The sequence below is a fragment of the Geotrypetes seraphini genome, chromosome 4 (assembly GCF_902459505.1).
Source record: "Geotrypetes seraphini chromosome 4, aGeoSer1.1, whole genome shotgun sequence".
Classification (NCBI taxonomy): Eukaryota; Metazoa; Chordata; class Amphibia; order Gymnophiona; family Dermophiidae; genus Geotrypetes; species Geotrypetes seraphini.
The window spans coordinates 262,059,266-262,081,608 of NC_047087.1; the positions used below are offsets into that span (position 1 = coordinate 262,059,266).

General features: G+C 45.4%; 1 protein-coding gene across 4 annotated transcripts in view; it reads right to left on the minus strand.

Annotated features, from left to right (window-relative positions):
- The window catches only part of BTAF1 (B-TFIID TATA-box binding protein associated factor 1), a 394,756-nt gene that overhangs the window by 203,689 nt on the left and 168,724 nt on the right, over positions 1-22,343 (minus strand). For all 4 annotated transcript variants that reach the window (XM_033943697.1, XM_033943698.1, XM_033943699.1 and 1 more), the window contains one exon: positions 18,488-18,608. In XM_033943697.1, coding sequence (XP_033799588.1) covers positions 18,488-18,608 — 121 coding nt within the window. The remainder of the gene's footprint in view (positions 1-18,487; positions 18,609-22,343) is intronic.

The window sequence follows — 22,343 nt, forward strand, 5'->3', positions numbered from 1 at the left end:
AAAGGGCCACGGCCCATCCTGTCTGCCCACACCAAAGACCCACCCCCTATCTACCTCCATGAAGAGATCCGATATGCCAATCCCATCTTTTCTTAAAATCTGGCACGCTGCTGGCCTCAATTACTTGTTGTGGAAGATTATTCCAGCGATCAACCACCCTTTCGGTGAAGAAATATTTTCTGGTATCGCCATGAAATTTCACACCCCTGATTTTCCACGGATGCCCTCTTGTCGCTGTGGGTCCTTTAAGAAAAAGAGAGATCTTCTTTCACCTCGATACGGCCCGTGACATATTTGAACGTCTTGATCATGTCTCCCCTCTCTCTGCGTTCTTCGAGTGAGTATAGCTGCAATTTATCCAGCTGTTCCTCATATGGGAGATCCTTGAGTCCTGAAACCATTCTGGTGGCCATTCGCTGGACCGACTCAACTCTCCGCAAATCCTTTTGATAATGCGGCCTCCAGAATTGCACACAGTATTCCAGATGGGGGGTCTCACCATGGATCTGTACAATGGCATAATAACCTGGGGCTTACGGCTGACAAAACTTCTACGGATACAACCCATGATTTGCCTAGCCCTGGAGGAAGCTTTCTCCACTTGATTGGCAGTCTTCATGTCTTTGCTAATGATCACGCCCAAGTCGTGTTCTGCTACAGTCCTTGCTAGGATCTCGCCATTTAGGGTGTAAGTCCTGCATGGATTTTTGCCACCAAGGTGCATGACCCACGCTGATGGAGTGAAGAAATCCAGGAACACAGATTCTGTCTGCGTACTCCTGGAAGAAAGACGCGGTCCACAGTCGTGTCAAAGAGAAGACTCAGGTATTCCAAAGACTGTGTTGATTGGAGAGAGACTGCCTTTTCTGAAATGCACAATCCAACCAAGGTCCTCTAACACCTGATGCACCATGTGTCGTCCCTCGGCCAACGAGGGAGTTCCGAATAGCCAGTTGCCCAAGAAAGGGTGTACTTGCAGACCTATCTTACTGAAGTAAGCTGCTATGACTACCATTACCTCGGAGAAGGTACAAGGAGCCTTCCAAAGGGCAGTGCTAGAAACTGCTAATGGTTGTGCAAAATGTAAAACTGCAAGTATCTGCGGTGGGCTGGTAAGATCAGAATGTGCAAGTATGCCCCGATGAATCCAGAGAGGCAAGGAACTCTTTTAAGGCCACTACTGCTAGGACAGATCGCAGTTTCCTTGTGAAAGTTCGGAATCCTGAGAGCCTCATGTACATGCTGCAGCTCCTGAATAGGCCTCCAACTGTCTGAGCCTTTCATTGGCACTATAAAGTATATGGAGTATATGTTAGAACCTGAAAGGGCATGTCTGAGTGCCCTGAGGGAGAGTCCACGAACCAACTGGTCAGAGGTCGGGCAAATTCCAATTGGAGCTTGACCGAATAAAGTCCCGAACCCATTGGCGGACAAAATGCAACCCCAAGCTGGCAAGAATGCTGACAGCCTGCCCCCTATCTATAGAGAGGGGTACCCCAGCCTGGCGCATTGCGCCTGCTTGTCATGAGGTGCAGACAGGAACTAGATGGCTGGGCACATCTGTAGCTGGAGTACCTCCGCCGGGAGCTCTGGTAAAAGACATAGCACTGGAACACGAGTGGTAAGGCCTGGAGCCACAAAAATTAGAGCAACCAGAATCCTTAGAGCAGGGGTGCCCATACTTTTTTGGCTTTTGAGCTACTTTTAAAATGACCAAGTCAAAATGATCTACCAACAATAAAGTTTTAAAAAAACACAAAGCACACTGTACGCAGAGAAAATGTTAATTATCATTTATATTCCGCAGGTTTTCAAAGAGGTCAAGGCAGATGACTTTATGCAATGTCACCTCAGGAACAACTATACAAAACTAGACAAATATACTCTCTCCCCTTTTACTAAACCGCGATAGCGGTTTTTTAGTGCAGAAAGCTGCACTGAATGCCCTGCACTGCTCTCGATGCTCACAGGCTCCCTGCGCTAAAATCCGCTACTGCAGTTTAGTAAAAGGGGGCCATAGTGCAAAATATAGACAGTAGATATAAATTCTCAAAAAGGACACATTTTGATCACTAAATTGAAAAAATCATTTTTCCTACCTTTTTGTCTGGTGATTTCATGAGTCTCTGGTTGCACTTCCTTCTTCTGTAAAGCCAATATTTCTTTTTTTTCTGCCTTTCTTTCTCTCTCCCCCTGCCCCCCCCCCCCAAGCCATCGTGCCAATTTCTCCACTTCCACGATTCTTTCCCTACCCCCAAGCCACCAATGTGATTTCTCCCTGCTGCTTTCCCGAGCCAGGCCTGGCGCATACAAGTGCCGGGCCTACAAGACTTCACTTCCGACGCCAGTTCTAATGTCGTGGAGGAAGTTCCACAGCCAGGCAGCGATTGGCTGTCTCAGAACTTTCTCTCTGACGTTAGAATTGACATCGGAGGTGAAGTTTTCTAAGTCCGGTGCTTGTACGCACCAGGTCTGGCTTGGGGAAGCAGCAGGGAGAAAAAGATAGCAAAGGCAACTCGCGTTGCCTTTGTGATCTACTGGTCATTCGCGATCGACCATTTGGGCACCCCTGCCCTAGAGGGTCTGGGTCTGCTAACAGGCAGGGTCATAGGGCAACTAAGATCCACAGAATTCATGAGGTCGACCAGGCCCTTGACAAACAATTGCCCTGAAAGAGATGTCTCGCCAAAGTAGCCTTGGAAGTGGAATCACCAGCACATTGTCTTAATTCAGAGCATTCAGCAGGCAGAAATGGAGAATGACAAAACCCGCATAAGGCATATAAAACATCAGGAACATAATCCGACCCAACCAAATGAAGTTGAGGAGAAGAATCTAAAGCCTCACTCTCCAGGGTGTACAGACGAAACAGACAGGCGCGTGTGACCAACACCGCCACCAAAGCAGCTGCATCAAAAAGCCTCTGGAGGACTAAGTCCACACAATGGTCCTGCATTATCTGTAAGCACCACATCACTTTCTCTGGGAAGAGAGGGGCAGCTAGGCACCTGTTTAACCAAAGAATTCAGTCTGATCCAGAACCCGCAGGCACTCCAGTGCCAGATGGTACAAGTGAAACATGGCCCCCACTAACATAAGAGCGCAGTCCGGATAGACACATTGCTCTGATAGTAAAATGCTCATATCAGGGTGCCAGAGAAAGGTGGAAGACTGCAAGTGCACATCACAAAGCCAGGAGGAAGAAGAGGATTGAGCCAGCTGAGTGACCAAATGGAATTCCTGCAAAGACTCAGAAATAAGATCCGGCAAAGCCGCAGGCTGAAATAAACACAGAACTGTGGGATCATCCCCAGGTCCTAGAGCCCCTGAAGGATCTGAAGATCCACCATACAGTCCCTGGTCCACCATCCTTGGAAGCGTTGCACCCTAAAATAAGGGGTCAGCAAACTGATCATCAGCATAAGGATCAGGTAAATAGAAACAGCAGCTGAGGCAAGGATATGCCCACAGAAGCAACGCCACTGAGAGAAGCAGTGGATGTGGAGTGGGACTGCACAGGTGAAGAATACCTGCTTCAAAAAAAATTTTTTCAAACGGTTTCAGAAACTCTGAGAAAGTCTCTGCTCCTGCGGCGCATAGTCACCCTCTGCTGACTTAACCATGCGTTTCATAGACTGTGGAGGTATCGCAGCCGTGTGCATGGAACTATCAGCCATGCCGAGCCCCAAAAATACAGAAGGCCGCCCCACCAGGTTAGCTGACATTATGTCACCTGCTTGACCAGGGGAGAGGCTAAGCTTTGCACTGCTGCCCCACCCGGCTACACCACGCGGCACAAGAAAACTCCTGAAGTGCCTAATTTGCACAATCCTGGCAAGAATTATTTCCCTGACACTCCCTTTTTTAACTTCTCTATAATGTCCATTTTGCCTTTTAATAACAAAACAACTCTTTTTTGCTTTGTCAGAATTCTAATTTTCTTATTTTTAGAAAGAAACATAGCAGTTGTGAGGAAAAGGAAGAGGCAGGGCGTTCCTCTTAAAGGTAAAAATTAACTGTGATTTATCTCAGGACAAGCAGGCAGCATATTCTCACAGATAGGACTCCTTAGCTACTTCGAAAGAAATGGAGGGAAGTGGCACTTATGTAGAGAATAAATTTTGTAGAACTGCTTGGCAGAACTGACTATCCCGTCAAGATTTGAGGCAAAAATTGTAAATTTGGAGAAGCAAGAAGCTTTAGAAAAAATTAAAAAAAAAGATCACTAAAAATCCAAGATGGCCACTGCTATGAAATTCGCACCAAAATCACAATATTTTTCACTTAGGGCTCCTTTTATCAAGCCACGCTAGCATTTTAACGTGCTTAATAGCACATGCTAAACCGCTGGCCGCGCTAGCCTCCTCTTGAGCAGGCGGTTGTTTTTGGCCAGTGCAGGGGTTAACGCGTAATGAAAAGTCATGCGTGTTAACCCCGCTAGCGCGGCTTGATAAAAGAAGCCCTTAGTAAAGTTTAAAAATGGCAATTTTAGGATTTTCCAGGTGGAGGGACATGCACAAACCTTGAAACCCCCACTTTTCAGACCTCCCCCAATTCACCACACAGGTTTGTGTATCTGTGCTACAGCCTGCCTCAGCTCTCTTACAGTAGCTGGATCAGAGAATCACTGCATCATGCTGGGAATGCCTCTGCAATGCTGATCTTTAGCCTGCGAGTCAGACCCTATGCCTGACTACACTTCCACTCTTGCAGACCAACGAATGTGCACCGGGAAGGGCAGAGGTGAGAAGATGCAGCCAGCACCCTATGAGACACTTCTGAGCCTCCTAAAGGTGCCTAACAGCCTGTGCTTTACTCCTGCTTAACAGTAGGTGAGAGAACTTCAGGGGCGTCCCTGAGCTCCAAAGAAAACTAAGCAGGCTGGCTAACAGGTACCCACAGCTACAGACATAAATCTGTGTGTTCTCAATGCAGGCAAAGCTGAAGAAATGCTCAGAGCACAAAAATTCCCCTCCAAAAAGGACAAAAAATATGAATAAAATATGGAGAGCAGAACACACACTCCTGCAGGCATGCATGCAGAAGGAAAAATTTATAGGTGGAACTAAGGAGCTCAGTGAAGTACAGAAGAGGCACAGAGAAAAATCTGAACTGGATTCCTTCTACAGATGGCACGCAGCCATGGGAACACTACCTACTTGTCTAGAATGTCTCACCTATTGCATTGGAAGTCACATTTAGAAGAAGAAATGCACTTTGAATCCACCATCCTCTCGCTCAAGCTTTCAAGCTGTAGGATGTGATGGCACATTGTTCAACAATAAAATGATGTTTACTTCTTTTCTTTATGAAGCTGATTGAAAAACATTGCCTTTTCAGCTAATATTACTCAGAAATTAGATGGTCCAATGATCTTTTCTGCAAAACCCATAGATATAGAGCTTTATTTGCCTGTTTAAACTAAACTAAACTAAACCTTGGGTTTATATACCGCACCATCTCAATAAATGCAGAGCTCGGCACGGTTTACAGGAATTAGGATGAAGGAGGAACTCCAGTGGTGAGTTTAAGAGTTAGATGTAAAAGGGTGGGGAAGGCGGAGAAGCCTGAGAGGGGGGAAATGTTACAGTTTTGAGAATAGCCAGGTTTTTAGGTGTTTACGGAAAAGTTGGAGGGAGCTTGAGGATCGGAGCGGGGAGGTAAGGTTATTCCAGATCTCAGTGATTTTGAAGGGGAGGGATGACCCAAGTTTGCCTGCATGAGAAATACCTTTTGTGGAAGGGAAGGATAGTTTAAGAGTTTGGGAGGATGCCATGTAGGATCTTGTAAGCTAGGCACGCACATTTGAAGTGGATCCTGGGGATTACTGGGAGCCAATGGAGCTTAGACAGGAGTGGCGAGACGTGATCAAATTTGCTTTTCGCGAAAATGAGCTTAGCTGCGGTGTTCTGAATCCGCTGCAGTCTGTGGAGGCTTTTCTTGGTTAGGCTGAGGTAGATAGAATTGCAATAGTCCAATCTGGAGAGGATGATGGATTGTACTAGGACTGCAAAGTGTTTTTGGTGAAAATAGGGTCTGACTTTTCTTAGCATGTGAAGGCTGAAGAAGCATTTTTTTACCAAGGATTGGAGAAGGTCGTTGAAGGATAGAGAAGAGTCTAAGGTGACACCCAGGACTTTGCTTGAGAGCTCGAGCTGTAATGAGGAGCCGGAGGACAATGGGATGGAGGAGGGTAGGTGGTCTAGTTGTGGGCCGAGCCAAAGGAGTTTTGTTTTGGACTCGTTCAGATTCATTTGTACTGTGAATGCCCAGGATTGGAGGTTCGTTATGCATGAGGATATGTTCGTAGAGAGGTTAGTGAGGTTCAAGTCGGTCTCAAGGAGGACAAGGATGTCATCGGCGTAAGTGTATAGAGTTTCAAGGGGGGATAGTTGGAGTAGTTTCAGGGAGGACATGTAAATGTTAAAAAGGATTGGGGAGAGGGGTGAGCCTTGCGGGACACCACAAGTCGGGATCCAGGGGGAGGATGAGGTGCCGCTCATGTTAACCGTGTAAGAGCGGGAGCGCAAGAATTTGGAGAACCAGTCAAGAACTGTGGAGCTAATGCCTATCTCGGAGAGTTGGAAAATTAGAATGTCATGGTGGACAACGTCAAAAGCTGCGGAGAGGTTGAATTGTAGAAGAACAGCAAACTTGTTACGAGAGTGCAGTTGCTGAACCTTAGAGATTAGAGAGGCCAATAGGGATTCGGTGCAGAAGTTGGGTCTGAAGCCATATTGGTAAGGTAGGAGGATAGAGAATCTTTCTAAGTAGGAAGAGAGCTGGGTAGATATGATAGACTCAAGCAGCTTGGTGAGGAGAGGGATATTAGCTATTGGACGATAGCTGGATGGTATGGAGGGGTCCAGGTCAGCTTTTTTCAGTAGAGGAGAAAGTGCAATGTGTCCCATTTCAGTGGAGAATAGGCCGGATAGTAGGGCAGAATTTATGAGTTCGGTGAGAGATGTGATGGCCTGGGTGGGGATTTTCTCAAATAGGTAGGAGGGGAATGGGTTCAGGATGCAGTTGCAAGATTTTAGCTTGAGGCAGAGTTTAAGGATCTGAGAATCAGATATGAGCTCGAAGGTGGTCCAGGATCTGTCTGCAGGGATGGGGTTGAAAGGAGCTGCGGTAGGATTGGGTTGGGGGGGCAGCAGAGAGTTGTAGGAGACTGCGGGCGGGAAGGAGCGTCTTAAGGTAGTGATTTTATCATTGAAGAATTTTGCCAGGGCCTCGGCTGAAGGAGATGAGGGGAGAAGGGTGGGGGTCGTTATTTGTGGTTAGGGAGCGCCAGATATTGAACAGTGTGCTATTCTGGTTGTTGGATCTGGAGATCTTGTCTCCATAGAAGTTCTTCCTTGCTTTTTTTAGTATTGAGTTGTAGAGCTTGATATTGACTCTCCAGGCCTGTCTGTCAGATGGGGATTTGGATTTTTTCCATATTCGCTCTAAAGCTCGACATTTTTGTTTCAGGTCTCTGTGGAGTGGAAGGTACCAAGGGGCTTTTTGGGGGTAGGTAACGGATTTAGTGGTTTGAGGGGCGAGGGAGTGGTAGGTAGACTCGGAGAGGGCGATCCAGTTCTGCCAATTGTTTTCGGAGTCTGCAAGCTTGGGAATGGAGGGGAACTGGTTGAGGAATTTGGTCCAGAACATATCGCTCGAGATTTTTTTCTGGAAGGTAATGGAAATAGGGGAGCGGGGTGGGGATCCAAGATGAGACATGAAGATGGGGAGACATGAAGGCCCCTAGGAAATGGTCTGACCAGGGGACGTGTTCCCAACGGGTGTCTTCTGTAGAAGTTTTATAAGCTGTAAGGTTGAGGAACTGGATGAAGTCTAGGGTGTGCCCCTTTTCATGGGTAGGAGCGGATGTGGGGGGGGGAGAAACCTAGGGAGATGAGGAAATCAGTGAGTTCAATCGTGTCCTTGCTGGTGGTGTCGTCAAGGTGGAGATTAATGTCTCCGATGATTAGTAATCTTTGGAATTTGAGAAAGGCATTGGTTATGGTCTCGAAGACGAGGTCAGAGGATTTGGACCAGGGGATAGGTGGGCGGTATAGTAATAGGATGTCCAGTGGGTGAGGGCGGAGTTCGTCATTGACTGAGGCTAGCATATAATCTAGTGAAGCGTGGCTGCCTCTTTCGAGGAGCTGGACATCAAAGAAGGATTTGTAGAGGAGTTTATTAGTTGAACTTTTTGTGATTTTTCTGAAACACCCTTCCTCTTTTTGAAGAACTGAAACATAGTTCACAATAGCAACACTTTGTCTTTTTATGTTGGATATTGTTGATGTTCCTAAACCATATTCTTCTGAATTATTTTCCTGACACTCCCTTTTTTAACTTCTCCATTATGTCCATTTTGTCTTTTAATAACAAAATAACTCTTTTTTGCTTTGTCAGCATTCTAATTTTTTTATTTTTAGAAAGAAACACAGCAGTTGGGAGGAAAAGGTAATTACCGTATTTTCTCGCATATAACGCGCGCGCGGTATACGTGTTTTTACATACCGTGCATACCCTTGCGCGTTGTACAAAATATTTTTTGCATAGTTCCCCCCCCCCCCCCCCCGACGTCCGATTCACCCCCCCGCAGGACCGCTCGCACCCCCACCCCGAAGGACCGCTCGCACGCACCCACATCCCCACCCCGAAGGACCGCTCGCACGCACCCGCACCCCCAACCTGAAGGACCGCTCACACCCCCACAGCCTCCCGACCCCCCCCATCATGTGGAAGCTCCTACCGGTGTCCTGCTGCTTCCTCTTGGCGGTCCTGACACCCTACACGATCGGGGCAAGAGGGAGCTCAAGCCCTCTTGCCCCCCCGACTCCCCGACAATATCGGGCCAGGAGGAAGCCCAAGTTCTCCTGGTCCTGGTGACCCCCCCACCCCCCCGCTAGTTGTTCGGGCCAGGAGGGAGCCCAAGTCCTCCTGGCCCTGGCGACCCCCCCCCCCCCATTAGTTGTTCGGGCCAGGAGGGAGCCCAAACCCTCCTGGCCAGGGCGACCCCCTACCCCCACCCCGCACTACATTACGGGCAGTAGGGATCCCAGGCCCTCCTGCCCTCGACGCAAACCCCCCTCCCCCCAACGACCGCCCCCCCCAAGAACCTCTGACCGCCCCCCCAGCCGACCCGTGACCCCCCTGGCCGACCCCCATGACACCCCCACCCCCCTTCCCTGTACCTTTGTGTTGTTGGCCGGACAGACGGGAGTCAAACTCGCCTGTCCGGCAGGCAGCCAACGACAGAATGAGGCCGGATTGGCCCATCCGTCCCAAAGCTTCGCCTACTGGTGGGGCCTAAGGCGCCTGGGACAATCAGAATAGGCCCGGGAGCCTTAGGTCCCACCTGGGGGCGGGGCCTGAGGCACATTGGCCCAACCCAACCATGTGCCCAAGGCCCCGCCCCTAGGAGGGACCTAAGGCTCCCAGGCCTATTATGATTGGCCCAGGCGCCTTAGGCCCCACCAGTAGGCGGAGCTTTGGGACGGATGGGCCAATCCGGCCTCATTCCGTTGTTGGCTGCCTGCCGGACAGGCAGGTTTGGCTCCCGTCTGTCCAGCCAACTACACAAAGGTACGGGGAAGGGGGGTGGGGGTCGGCCAGGGGGGTCGCGGGTTGGCTGGGGGGGCGGTGGGAGGTTCTTGGGGAGGCGGTTGTTGGGGGGAGGGGGGCTTGCGTCGAGGGCAGGAGGGCCTGGGATCCCTTCTGCCTGTAATGTAGTGCAGGGTGGGGGTAGGGGGTCGCTGTGGCCAGGAGGGTTTGGGCTCCCTCCTGGCCTGAACTAGCGGGGGGGGGGGGGGGTCGCCAGGGCCAGGAGAACTTGGGCTCCCTCCTGGCCCGATATTGTTGGGGAGTCGGCGGGGCAAGAGGGTTTGGGCTCCCTTTTGCCTCGATCGTGTCGGGGAGTCGGGGGGGGGCAAGAGGGCTTGAGCTCCCTCTTGCCCCGATCGTGTCGGGGAGTCGGGACCGCCAAGAGGAAGCAGCAGGACACCGGTAGGAGCTTCTACATGATGGGGGGGGAGGTCGGGAGGCTGTGGGTTTGCGATCGGTCCTTTGGGGTGGGGGTGCGTGCGAGCGGTCCTGCGGGGGGGGGGGCGAATCGGACGTCGGGGGGGGGCATCAGGCTTTCAGGGTGGGGACAGAACTTCAAGGGGGAGAGGAGAATCGGGGCGGGCGAAAGGAGAGTCGGGGTGGCCAGAGGAGAGTCGGGTGGCGACGGGAGAGTCGGGCAGCATGCGCAGTATATGGGTGTGCGCGGTATATAAAAATTTCTGTACATAAATTTGTGTTTTTCGCACGCTATACCCGTGTGCGCGTTTTACACGGGTGCGCGTTATCTACGTGAAAATACGGTAACTGTGATTTATCCCAGGACAAGCAGGCAGCATATTCTCACAGATAGGACTCCCAAGCTACTTCAAAAGAAATGGAGGGAAGTGGCACTTATGTAGAAAATAAATTTTGTAGAACTGCTTGGCAGAACCGACTATCCTGTCTGGAGTGAGTCTCCAGACCAGCGATTCTCAACCTGTGGGTTGCGACCCCTTTGGGGGTCAAACGACCCTTTCACAGGGGTCGCCTAAGACCATCGGAAAACACATATTTCCAATGATCTTCAGCAGTGTTCTTCAACCGCTGGTCCATGGACCGATGCCGATCCTCAGAAATTTTCTGCCGGTCCACAGGGCCGGCACATCCATCAGGCCCAAGACAGCATTCTTCAGCAGCTGGTCCACAGTGCGATCAACACAGCGTCTTCGGGCTGACTCCTTGAGTGCTGCATTGCACAAAGCCATGGGAAAAGGCTCCTATGCTCGGCTTGCACCTGAACCAGAAGCCTTTTCTCTGATGTCGCAACGTCAGAGGGAAGGCTTCCAGATAAGGAGCGGGACGCACGCGAGGAGCTGCTGCCCACAGTTTTGTGCAATGCAGCACTCAGGTAGCCGGTCCAAAAATGCTGTATTGATCACACAGTGGACCGGCCCAAAGATAACACCGGGTCAGAAGGCAAGGCACATAGAGGGAAAGAGACAACAACAGTAGGGGAAATACTTTTATTTTTTTTATTTAGTGACTGATTTGTCTGTTTTTTTTATTTAATGATTGATTTTTGTCTGTTCAGGAAGAAATGCATTTGTTTCTTTTCCTCTGGGGTTGTACTGCTTGCAGAGTCTTGCATCTTAGGGTTTGTTTGTAAATATTAGTACTTTTAGTTTTTGGTCCTGCATTTGCATGGGGTTATCTGTTTTCTGGTAGGAATGAATGTTAAAAAGCATACAGTGTGCTTTGTGTATTTTAATTTTGTGGTTAACCATTATGTGTTGTTAATACAATTATATTGTGTGTATATCTGAAAAATGAATGGAAAAAATGGTGTTACAATTAGTACTATTATGGGGGCAGGGTCTGGGGCGGAGATTGAGTGGAGATGAGCACGACTTAGCCCAGTATTCTTCAACTGCCGGTCCACGGACCGTTGCTACTCCACAAAATAATTATTTTATTTCCGCCGGTCCATAAGTGTCAAAAGGTTGAAGAACACTGTTCTTAGGAACCGAGACACCGCTCCTCTATCTGTCTCTAGGCGGGTCCTCCCACATGCAGATACGCCCACATACATTTATTTGTAATTAGAAATAAATATTTCACAAATATAATTACATATTGTTTTTGTGATTAATCACTATGCTTTAATTATGTTCAATTTGTAACAGTGAAAATACATCCTGCATATCAGATACATTACGATTCATAACAGGAACAAAATTACGGTTATGAAGTAGCAGCGAAAATAATTTAATGGTTGGGGGTCACCACAACATGAGGAACTGTACTAAAGGGTCGTGGCATTAGGAAGGTTGAGAACCACTGCTCCAGACAGTAATGGGATGCTAAAGTATGTATTGATGGCTAGGTGGTAGCTTTGCAGATGTCTTAAAATAAGAGTGGAACAGAGTAAAGCTACTGAAGCTGCCATTGCCCTAACTTTGGCTAGTAACACAGCCTTGCAACGGTAGCCCAGACCGAGCATAGCAGAAAGATATGCAGTCTGCTAACCATGTAGAGATTGTTCTCTCAGTAATAGGATCACCCAGTCTGTTGGGATCAAATGAAATGAATAGCAGATTGGAGGTTCAATCTAGGTAGTAAGTTAAAGTACATTCACAGTCCAGTGTGTGGCATGCAGCTTCACCAGGATGGGACTGTGTTTTTAGGAAGATGACAGGTAAAATTATAGCCTGGTTGAAATGGAATTGAGAAACCATCTTTGGTAAGAATTTATAATGAGTACACAGGACTACTCTGTCATGATGAATGTAGTATAAGGCAGATCTGAAACTAGCATTTGAAGTTCAATGACTGGCAAGCCAAAGTGATGCAAATTAGGAAGGGCACTTTCTATGTTAGGCATCTGAGGGATGAAGACACCAGTGGTTCAAATGGAGGCTTCATAAGGGTGGAAAGTACAACGTTAAGGTCCCAAGCAACTTTAGGAGACTTGATAGGGGGTTTTGAGTGTAACAGGACTTTCATAAACTGCTAATGGTGAATTGGTGTAACCACGGCGTGGTGGTTGATGGGTAATTTTGTGTCAAAGAGGGCTATTGGAGAGCCAGAGGCGCATACCTCGAAAGGGAGGCGCGCGAAGCAGGCGCCAGATGGTGAGTCCGCTGACTGTGCTATTCGAATGCAGCTGCTATGCACTGCACAGAAAGTTACCGCCACTCTTTTCCCGGTCTTCCTCGTGCTGTCTGTGTAAGGAGCGGAAGATCTCCTTGCTCTTAGACCTGGCTAAAAGGAATGAAGATTCCTGCTGCTGCAACATGTGGTATGGAACTGGAGCAGCGACTTCCTGAGCTTTCAGGTAGGCTGAGGAGGAGAAGTGGGCCTTTGTTATTCGATTACACTTCTCCGGAAGGCGGGGTCCCGATTGTGTGGGCTGGAGACTAGAGACTCCTTGGACCAGTGAACAGACCAGTCTGGCAGTAGCACTGATTGGCAGTTAGCGAACAGCAAGGGACTATGCTCTCCTGAAGATATATATTGTATTTAGTACCCGGGGTGGGAAGGATAGGGTTTTTTTTTCTCTCTGTTCTTTTATTTCTTAAAAAAACATCCTTGACAATTCTTTTTAAGGTTTGTCAAGCCTTCAGTGAGTCTTTAAAAGGACTACTATTTTAGTAATGAAAGACTAATGAAAAAAGCTCCAAAAAAGTGGAAAACTTGTACTTTTTTTCTAATACTAAAATGATCGACATCTGATCAAAACATTTGTTTGGAAAATTGCTTTAAAAAAAAAAAAAAATTTGTAGCCTCCTAATAGGAAAAGTTATACATTCTCATTTCCTATGGTAGTTTAGTAATGGCATTTGAGTCTATACCAGTGCTCTTCAACCACCGGTCCACAAAATAATTATTTTATTTCCGCCGGTCCATAGGTGTAAAAAGGTTGAAGAACACTGCTCTAGAGTTTGCATTGGTTGGGAGATGGGATTTTTTGTAGTTGATTGCAAATCCTAGAAACTCCAAAAGATGAATGGTTGAGTTCAGTGCTAGCTGATCAGCTTGAGGAGAAGATGCCTTTATCAACCAGTTGTCCAGATAGGGAACACATTAAAGCAGTACGAGTGGAGTGTTGCAGCTACAACAACTAAACAATTTGTGAAAACTCTGGGTCCTGATGCTAGACCAAAGGGTAGCACTCTGTACTGTATAAATGATGCATGCCTATTTGAAAGTGTAGGAATTTTCTGTGAGCTGGAAATATTGGGATATGTGTATATGCTTCCTTGAGATCCAGACAGCAAAGCCAGTCGTTCTCCAGTAGGGGATAGAGAGTACCTAAAGAGAGCATGCAAATCTTCTCTTTGACTAAATACTTGTTTAGAGCTCAGAGGTTGAGGATTAGGCACAGGTCTCCAGTCTGAGGAAATATTTGGAATAGAAGCCCTGGCCCCTCTGCTAAGGAGAAACAGGTTCGATTGCATTCAATTGCAGGAGGGCTGAGAGTTCTTGATGAAAAAGGGAGGTCTGCTGTGAGTTGAAAGAGTACTTTTTTGGAGGTCTGTGTGGAGGCATCCTTTGAAGACAAAGAGCCTCCTTTTAGGACTGTCGATTGTGATCCGTGTCCAACGTTGGCCAGGCAACCTCCGATGAAGTGAGGAGTGCTTGATGGTGGAACAATGGATGGTCTCTGCAGGACTGGGTAGACTTTTGCCAATGTTGAGATTGTGGTTTCTGAGACCTTTGTTGTCTAGGACGCTTCAGAGAAGGTTGCCTGGAGGAAGAAGATGGCTGTGGATAGCGGCGTTTGTAGTAAGAGGATTGATATCTAGGATTGTAGTTACCTCTTGGAAGCTGGCTTAGAGGACAGACGTAGAGTGTGTGGACATGCTCTGCTTATGGTTAGTCATTTTTTGAGTGGACAATCTTTTCTCCAAAAGGTTCATTCCCAAGGCAAGGGATGTTAGACAGTCAATCCTGGACATTCGGATCTAGATCTGAAACTCTTAACCCTTTCAGGACCAAGGGACATATTTGTCCCATAACTTTAAAATCCTATAAATTTTGATTGGGATAGTCTACAGTTCTAAATTTGATATGTACGGATTCCATATGATACTGCCTTTATGTAAACAAACTGGTTCCGACATTCATTCATTAGCGTCGTTGCCAGATTGACGAGAAGATTCACTTGCCACACTGTCCATAAGCCAGAAGTGTGATTTTTTTAAAAAAAAATAATGATATTTCACAAAAAAAATCAATTTTTTGGCATCTGCAAGCCCTTTTTACCATAAAAATGTCGTCAAAACCACAAAAATTGGCCTACGATCCTTATGGTCCTGAAAGGGTTAACCAGGCTTGCCACCACATTGCAATAGAAAGTGGAAAGCCCCTAGAAATGACGTCAAAGGTGTTGAAAACTGATCAGGCCATAAATTTCCGGGTCTTAAGGAGATTATGAACTGTCTCCTGAAATTGTGGACGAACCTCAGCAGGAAGATTTTATTTATTTATAAAAAATTTATATACCGCATGCAACTATGCGGTTTCAATATCACATGCATAAAATCTTTCCCTACGATTATCACATATAACTTAGACATGTCTAAACAACATCACTAATCATTCCTGTTGTAAACAGGGATAGAGCACAAATTCAATCAATTCAGAAATATAAGCAAGCTTTAAATCATACATTGCTGTCAAAAAAAATTCTAAAACTGAAATATACCTTAGCATAAGAAGGCACTGGCAAATAATTGAATTTTCTTAAAATTCATCCTCCCCATACAAAACCGCAGAATACCAGGCAAGAAATTCCATAGTTCTATGCCAGCCACAGATATCATTGATGCTCCAATCCTAGCATGTATAATTGACATTTCTACCCTCCAAAATTAATTTCATCCCATTTATATCTTTAAGCTCTCTTCTCAGTTTATAGATCTCAAATAATTCTTGTAAGATCTTTGGGGAAGCATGATATGTCTGATGTATAATCGCAACAATCTTAAAGTGCACTCTTTGTTGCATAGGTAACCAGTGTAGTTTCTTCAACACAAGAGTTATATGGGAACTCCTTGGAACCCCTATGATTAATCTTGCAGCAGAGTTGATAAGCGTTTGCAAAGCCCTCAACTTCCCTTTCACAACTCCTAAGTATAGTGAATTACAATAATCCACCCTACTCAGGACCAATGTCTGAACCACAGTAAGGAAATCATATGCTGGTAAAATTGTCTTCAATCTATAAAACATTTGAAGTTGCATGTATCCCACCCTGATTATTTTTAATATTTGGTTTTCCATTGTCAAACAACTATCTAAGCACACTCCCAGGATAGTCATCGCTTTTTTTACTGGTAGTTTTCCCCCCCCATAACAACCACATTTTCCAACTCACAATTATCTCTTTGGCCTTTCATCAACATTACCTCCATTTTGTTAACATTTAATTTCAAATCATTTTCACTTATCCGATAATTTCCATATACTTTTGCAAGCAAAGATTTATATTAAGGAAGTCTTTTATCAGGAAGAAGAACAGAATATCATCGTCATATATTCTGTATTGCACATCTCTTTAAACGTCTTCCCCAATGAGACCATATAGATGTTAAACAGCATTCCTGATAAGGCTGACCCTTGTGGGCCTCCTTTTTTAACTTCCACTATTCTTGACACCACACCTTACTTCTCACCCTTAAAGCTCTTTAATTTAAATAAGATGTGAACAATTTTAACATATCTCCTGCTAATTCTAGTTGTTTCAATTTCACTAATAAAATTTCCAAATTTACATTGTTCAACAGTAGCCAACTGCTAGACTAACAGCTTCTAATAGAAAGTCATAAAAATTATAACTGAGTATGTGACTTGCTAGCATGGTGTTCTGATAAAGTCGCCTGCAAATTTGTCCAGGGTTTGGTCCTCTCTCCCAGGAGGTGCACTAGCATATGTCCTGGTGAAGATCATTTAAGGGCCAATTCCACCATAAACAAATGTTGTTGAAGATGGGTTTATCAAATCCTGGACATGCCTGGACTCTATAGAGGTAATTATCTAACTTCCTCGGAGCAACAGGCACAAGCAGAGGTGCTTCCCAATTTTTGAACATATTGTATTTCATCAGATAGTGAAAGGGAAGCTTTAAGCAGTCTTTTGGATTTTTCTCAAAGTCAAAGGCATCAAATAACTCTGCCCTCAGCTCAGTCTCCATCTTAAATGGCAGGGTGTGCCCCATTTGTCGAACAACTAGGATAGATTAAGGTGGAAATTGTCTCATTGGTGGAATGGGAGAAGAATCAGAGATGATCCCCACAAGATTCTGGGGAAGAGGTATCTTGTTCAGAAATAATATGGCCAAAGATCTGAATCAAACTCTGTTCTCTTAGGAGATGAAGTATGTTTGGAAGTATGCTCCTTGGATTTAAATAAGTACCAATAAGAAGAATGATGATTACTGCGCCGAGAAGAACTTCTATTAGTGTCCTGGTATTGAACCAATGTGGAGTGTGAAGAAGAGCTGTGATGTCTGCGAGCTTGTAAAGGTTCAGTATAAGTCCCTGGTGGAGCAACGCTCAGGCTGGGGCGGTACCGATGGAGCTGAGGAAAGAATGAGAGGTAGTTGCGATGCAACAAAAAAGTGCCAGCCCCCTTTGAAGCAGCTCTTTAATTTGGTCCTATAAAGTTTGCTCTGGTACTGCAGATGTGATCGGCACAGATGGTGCAAATGCACCTGTACTGTGTCGAGGCGTTGGTGACCTCTATGAAGAGGCATGCCTCTGCAGTGACACCAGCTGTAATGACAAAGATCTGGAACTCTTGCGTCAGCATTTAACATGCATCGACTTACTTGATGCATGGGAGGATGCCGATGTATGCATAAGAGAAGAAATATGGCTGCGCTTCTTAGCATTCTTGGGAGGCGAATTTGACTCTAGGCCCAGAAGTTCAGGCAGCCAGGATTGGAAGAAATGGTAGAGGTTGCTGGTGTTCTGCAGCTCCAGAAGCTCCAAAACCCTCAGATTATTGCGGCACTGATGATTCTCGGTGTCTTCGAGCTTGTCTGTGAGGGCTGCCACCTGGGGGACTGCAAGCTCTCCACCCACACCTTCACTCTTTGGGCCTCCTTCTTCTCTCTCAGAGATCCGCCGTTCTGCCTCCGTGATCCTCTGAGAATGAGCATCAAACTTTTCATTGATGCCCTCCACTGAGGACTGCAACTTATTTAGGTGGTCCTCTAGGAAAAAATGAAGAGAATGCAAAAAAATTAGGAAAAACCAGACATGCAGTTGGAGACTATCCAAGACACAGCTTCTTAGCTCCGCGGAAAACTAAGAACTGATGATCCTGCGAGCCACGTCGGGTGGGAAGGCACTCATGAATGCACAGAACGAGCTATCTTGAGACTTCTGAAGAGTTAAAGTGATACTACACTTTTGTGGGAGTGTGTGGCGCAGGGGTTAGAGCTACAGCTTCAGCACCCCGAGGATGTGAGTTCAAATCCCTCACTGTTCCTTGTGACCCTGGGCAAGTCACTTAATCCCTTCATTGCCCTAGTTACACTGGATAGAGTTTGAGCCCACCGAGACAGATAGGGAAATTTGATAAAGTACCTGAATGTAAATCACTTGGGATATAAGTGATATGTATATAAATAAATCATCCATACAGTGTTCCATGAGTGATGTCATCCATCTGTGAGAATATGTTACCTGCTTGTCCTGGGATAATACATAGCACAGTTTTTTGTCAAATCTTCTACATAATCTTTGTACTGTACTGTATTTTTCTTTAATAACCTATCTCTAGTATGCACACAATAATACAGTGCAATGTACACTACTGTACTTTTAAATTTAAACACAAATGTCAGCACCAGTCCAGACAATTGGACATCTACATAAGAGTTCCACTATAATGCAAATTGTGAACCATCAAAAAAATAGATTATACAATCATCAATGCTCACCTGATCTTGTGTGGACAACAGTGTATACAATGTTTCTAATGCTGCTTTTCGGACAGATGAAATAGTATGGCGCAAAAAGGGCCAAACACGTGGTACTAAAATTGTGAGTGTCTGAAGAATACTGTAAATTTGAAACAAAAATATTTTACTGCATCAATCAATGATCTATAATATCAACACCAAACAAGTGTATACTTTTTTTTCTTTAATCTCTTCTAAACAAACTGTAGCAGAGACAGAGGGAGAAGGATCTGCTTCTTTTGGCTAGCTAGTTATTGAACTAAGAGAAACAGTATCCCAGACTGGCTTGGCCTAACAGGGAAAAAATGTGTTTTTCAAGGAGTAAACAGGGAGGGAGGGTCTGTAGCTGGGTTTTCCTGAGATTCAAGCACCTAGTAGTTGTATTAGTGACCTGGATTGGCCACCGTGAGAACGGGCTACTGGGCTTGATGGACCATTGGTCTGACCTAATAAGGCTATTCTTGTGTTCTTATTCCTGAAGAATTTAAAGGATCTAGAGAGTGCATCATTGTAAACTGCTTTGGAAGTTCCAACCTTCTCTCTGAGAGACAGAGTACCAGTTAACCCCAAACAGATAGGAAGACTTGGTAATTTTTTAAAAACTTTTTGAATTTGAGATTTTTGGTGCTTTCTTATGCTTCTGCCTGAAAGCGTATCTGAAGTGGCAACTGTAGTGTGGATTTTTGAGAAAAGATCCAATAGAGCAGACAATTTTAAGTCTATTGCCCAGGTATTTAAGATTTAAGGTTCAATAACTTGAACTTAAGCTTACCGTATATACTCAAATATAAACAGTGATTTTCTGGGCCCCAAAAAATGGCCCAAAAATGGGGGTCTCAGTTTATATTAGTGCCGCACCCACTGAAAGCCTCAAGTACTGCCCTGCTAGTACAGTGGTGCAGGGAGCTGGAACTGCCGTCAAACCCTCCCTCATAGCATCTTTGCTCGTGCAACTAGCTAACCAGCCAGTCACCTCTGCTTCCCTCCCAGTTCCTTTGCAGGACAACCTTAGTCCCTGGTGGTCCAGCAGTGAGGCAGACAGGAGTGATCCCTCTATATTCCTGCCAGGTAGTCTCTGTAGAAAGTCTCTGTGGAAAAAAAAAAAAAAAAAAAAAGGCTGCTTCGAAATCCAGCGCCAACCTTTGCGAGACTGCAAATCTCATGCACAGTGCCATTTTTTTTTTTTTACTACAGAGACTGCTGGGAAAGAGCATGGAGGGATCACTCCTGCCCCGCCTCACTGATGGACCACCAGGGAACTAAGGTAGGCCTGCAGGGGAACCAGGAGGGGACGGGTTGGTTACCTAATTGCACATGCAAAATCGCCATGACGGAGGGAAGGGTTGATGGCAGCTCCAACTCTCCGCACCACTGGACCACCAGGGCAGTACTGGAGGCCCGTGGTGGGTCCAGGAAAGAGGGGGGAGACGGACTGGCTGTACCACTGGACTGCCAGGGAAGTACTGGAGGCCCGTTGTGGGTCTGGGAGGGGGGGTCCAGGAAGGGGACGAGGCAGACTGGCTGTACCACTGGACCACCAGGGCAGTACTGGAGGCCCGCTGTAGGTCTGGGGGGGTAGGAGGTCCGTTAAGGCTGGCGGATCTGTTGGCATTTTGGCTGCAAACAGGATGCCAGAGAAAGGAGGAAGGAGGTTGCCTCAGATCCGGTACTGGCATTTGAACATAAACCATCATTTTATATTCGAGTCAACTTTACTTCCTTTTAGGAGGGAAAAAGATTACCTCAGTTTATATTTGGATTGATTTATATTCGAGTATATACGGTATATCTAAGCAGATAACAAAATGGCAATCCTAAAAAGATAGTAAACTAAAAGCATATAAAAACAAAATAAAATGACAATCACATACAATTAAACCAATCATTAATAATTCCCATTGTAATTACTTCTTCCTGCCTCAACTTTCTACAATACAAATCATTTTTATTCATGCCTATTGTATGATGCCTATTTTTGAATCAACTCTATAAGCTTGAACAAGGACTTTTTAGAATTTTCTTAAAATTTGTTGTATCTTTATTTTTGTTCTAATATTCATAGGAAGTTGATTCCACAACATTGAGTCTGTAACTGAAAAAAAATCTCTTGCATGTGTCCTTCAAAATGTAATTTCCTTGATGCTGGACTAGAAAACCAAAAAGACCACTTTGATCCAAGTGCACAACTTTGCACTTATATTTACAATATAGAAAAGGAGATATGTAATTCCTTTTTATGAACTAAAAATATTTTAAAATAAATTCTCTCTTCAATTGGTAACTTATGCAGGTTATGCAAAACCAGTGTAAGATGTTGAAAATGTAAACCCCTTAAAATAAGTTGGGCTGCAGCATTTAAAAAAATTTGTAAAGTTTTGCCATTTAGAGGAAGGTAATGCAGAGTTACCTGTAACAGGTGTTAGCCAGGGACAGTAGGTAGATATTCTCACATACAAGCAACATCATCCATGGAACCCAGTATGGATGATCTAAACGTGTAGTATCATTAACTCTTCAGAAGTCTCGAGACAATCTGTACCGCACATGTGCGAGTGCCTTCCTGCCTGATGTCGGCTTGTGGGACCATCAGTTCAGTAAAAAAGCTAAGAAGCCAATTAGGGGAGGTGGGAGGGTTGTGAGATTATCTGCCTACTATCCCTGGTAACTGTGCTTTATCACAGGACAAGCAGGCAGCATATTCTCACTTGTGAAACTCCCTAGCTACTTTGAAAGGGATGGAGGGAAGTTGGCACTTATGTATAGAATATATTTTGCAGAACTGCTTGGCTGAACTGACTATCCCATCTGGAATGAGTCTCCAGACAATAATGGGACGTGAATGTATTGAGGACCAGGTGACTGCTTTACAAATGTCCTCAATAGGAGTGGAATGGAGAAAAGCACCTGAAGCTGCCATTGCTTGAACTTCACGTGTTGTGACACAGCCTTCGACACACCCGCTTGACACTAAAGCATCAATGTGCATCAATAACCTTAGCTATCCTATTCAACCCACTATGAAGGTATTGGGAGTAACACTGGACCAGAGCCTGACCATGAAAGACCAGATGGACTCCTTGGTTAGAAAGATTTTTCTCACTCTCTGGAAGCTTCAGTCCATTAGAGCATATTTTGACGGTCTCATCATTTAGAATTCTGGTACAATCCCTTATATTGGAGTCAACTTGATTATTGTAACATCGCCTACTTGGCACTTTTCCAGAAGAATATGCGGCGATTGCAACTGGTACAAAATGCAGCGATTAGGCTACTTTGTGGACTGAAGAAATTCAATCATGTAACACCTTCCTATCGACTTCTACACTGGCTGCCGATGGAGGCACATGTGAAATTCAAGTTTGGTTGTTTTTGCTTTAAGGTACTATACGGTTTAGCCCCTAAATATATAACAGACCTTTTCTCTTTCACAACCAACAGATATAAGAGAAGCTCACATCCGAACTTTGTTTCTCCACCGGTTAAGAGGTTGTAAATTTAAAAATCATCACCAACATCTTTTCTCACATCAAGCAGCATTATGGGGTAAAGATTTGGAACAACTGCTCATGCCTACTACTTATGGGGAATTCAGGAAACACCTAAAAACACATCTGTTCCTGAAGTACTTAGGTAACTGACCTATACAATCTTAGTCCTCAACAAATGATCTTTAGAACTGTTAATCACTAACTCTGAACTCTGTTAATTCCATTCAATCTGTAGCATCTTTTAATCATTGTAAACCACATAGAACTTCACGGTCCTGCGGTATATAAACTGTTGTTATTATTCCAACGGTAGCCCAGCCCAAGCATAGCAGAAGTAGACGTAGTCT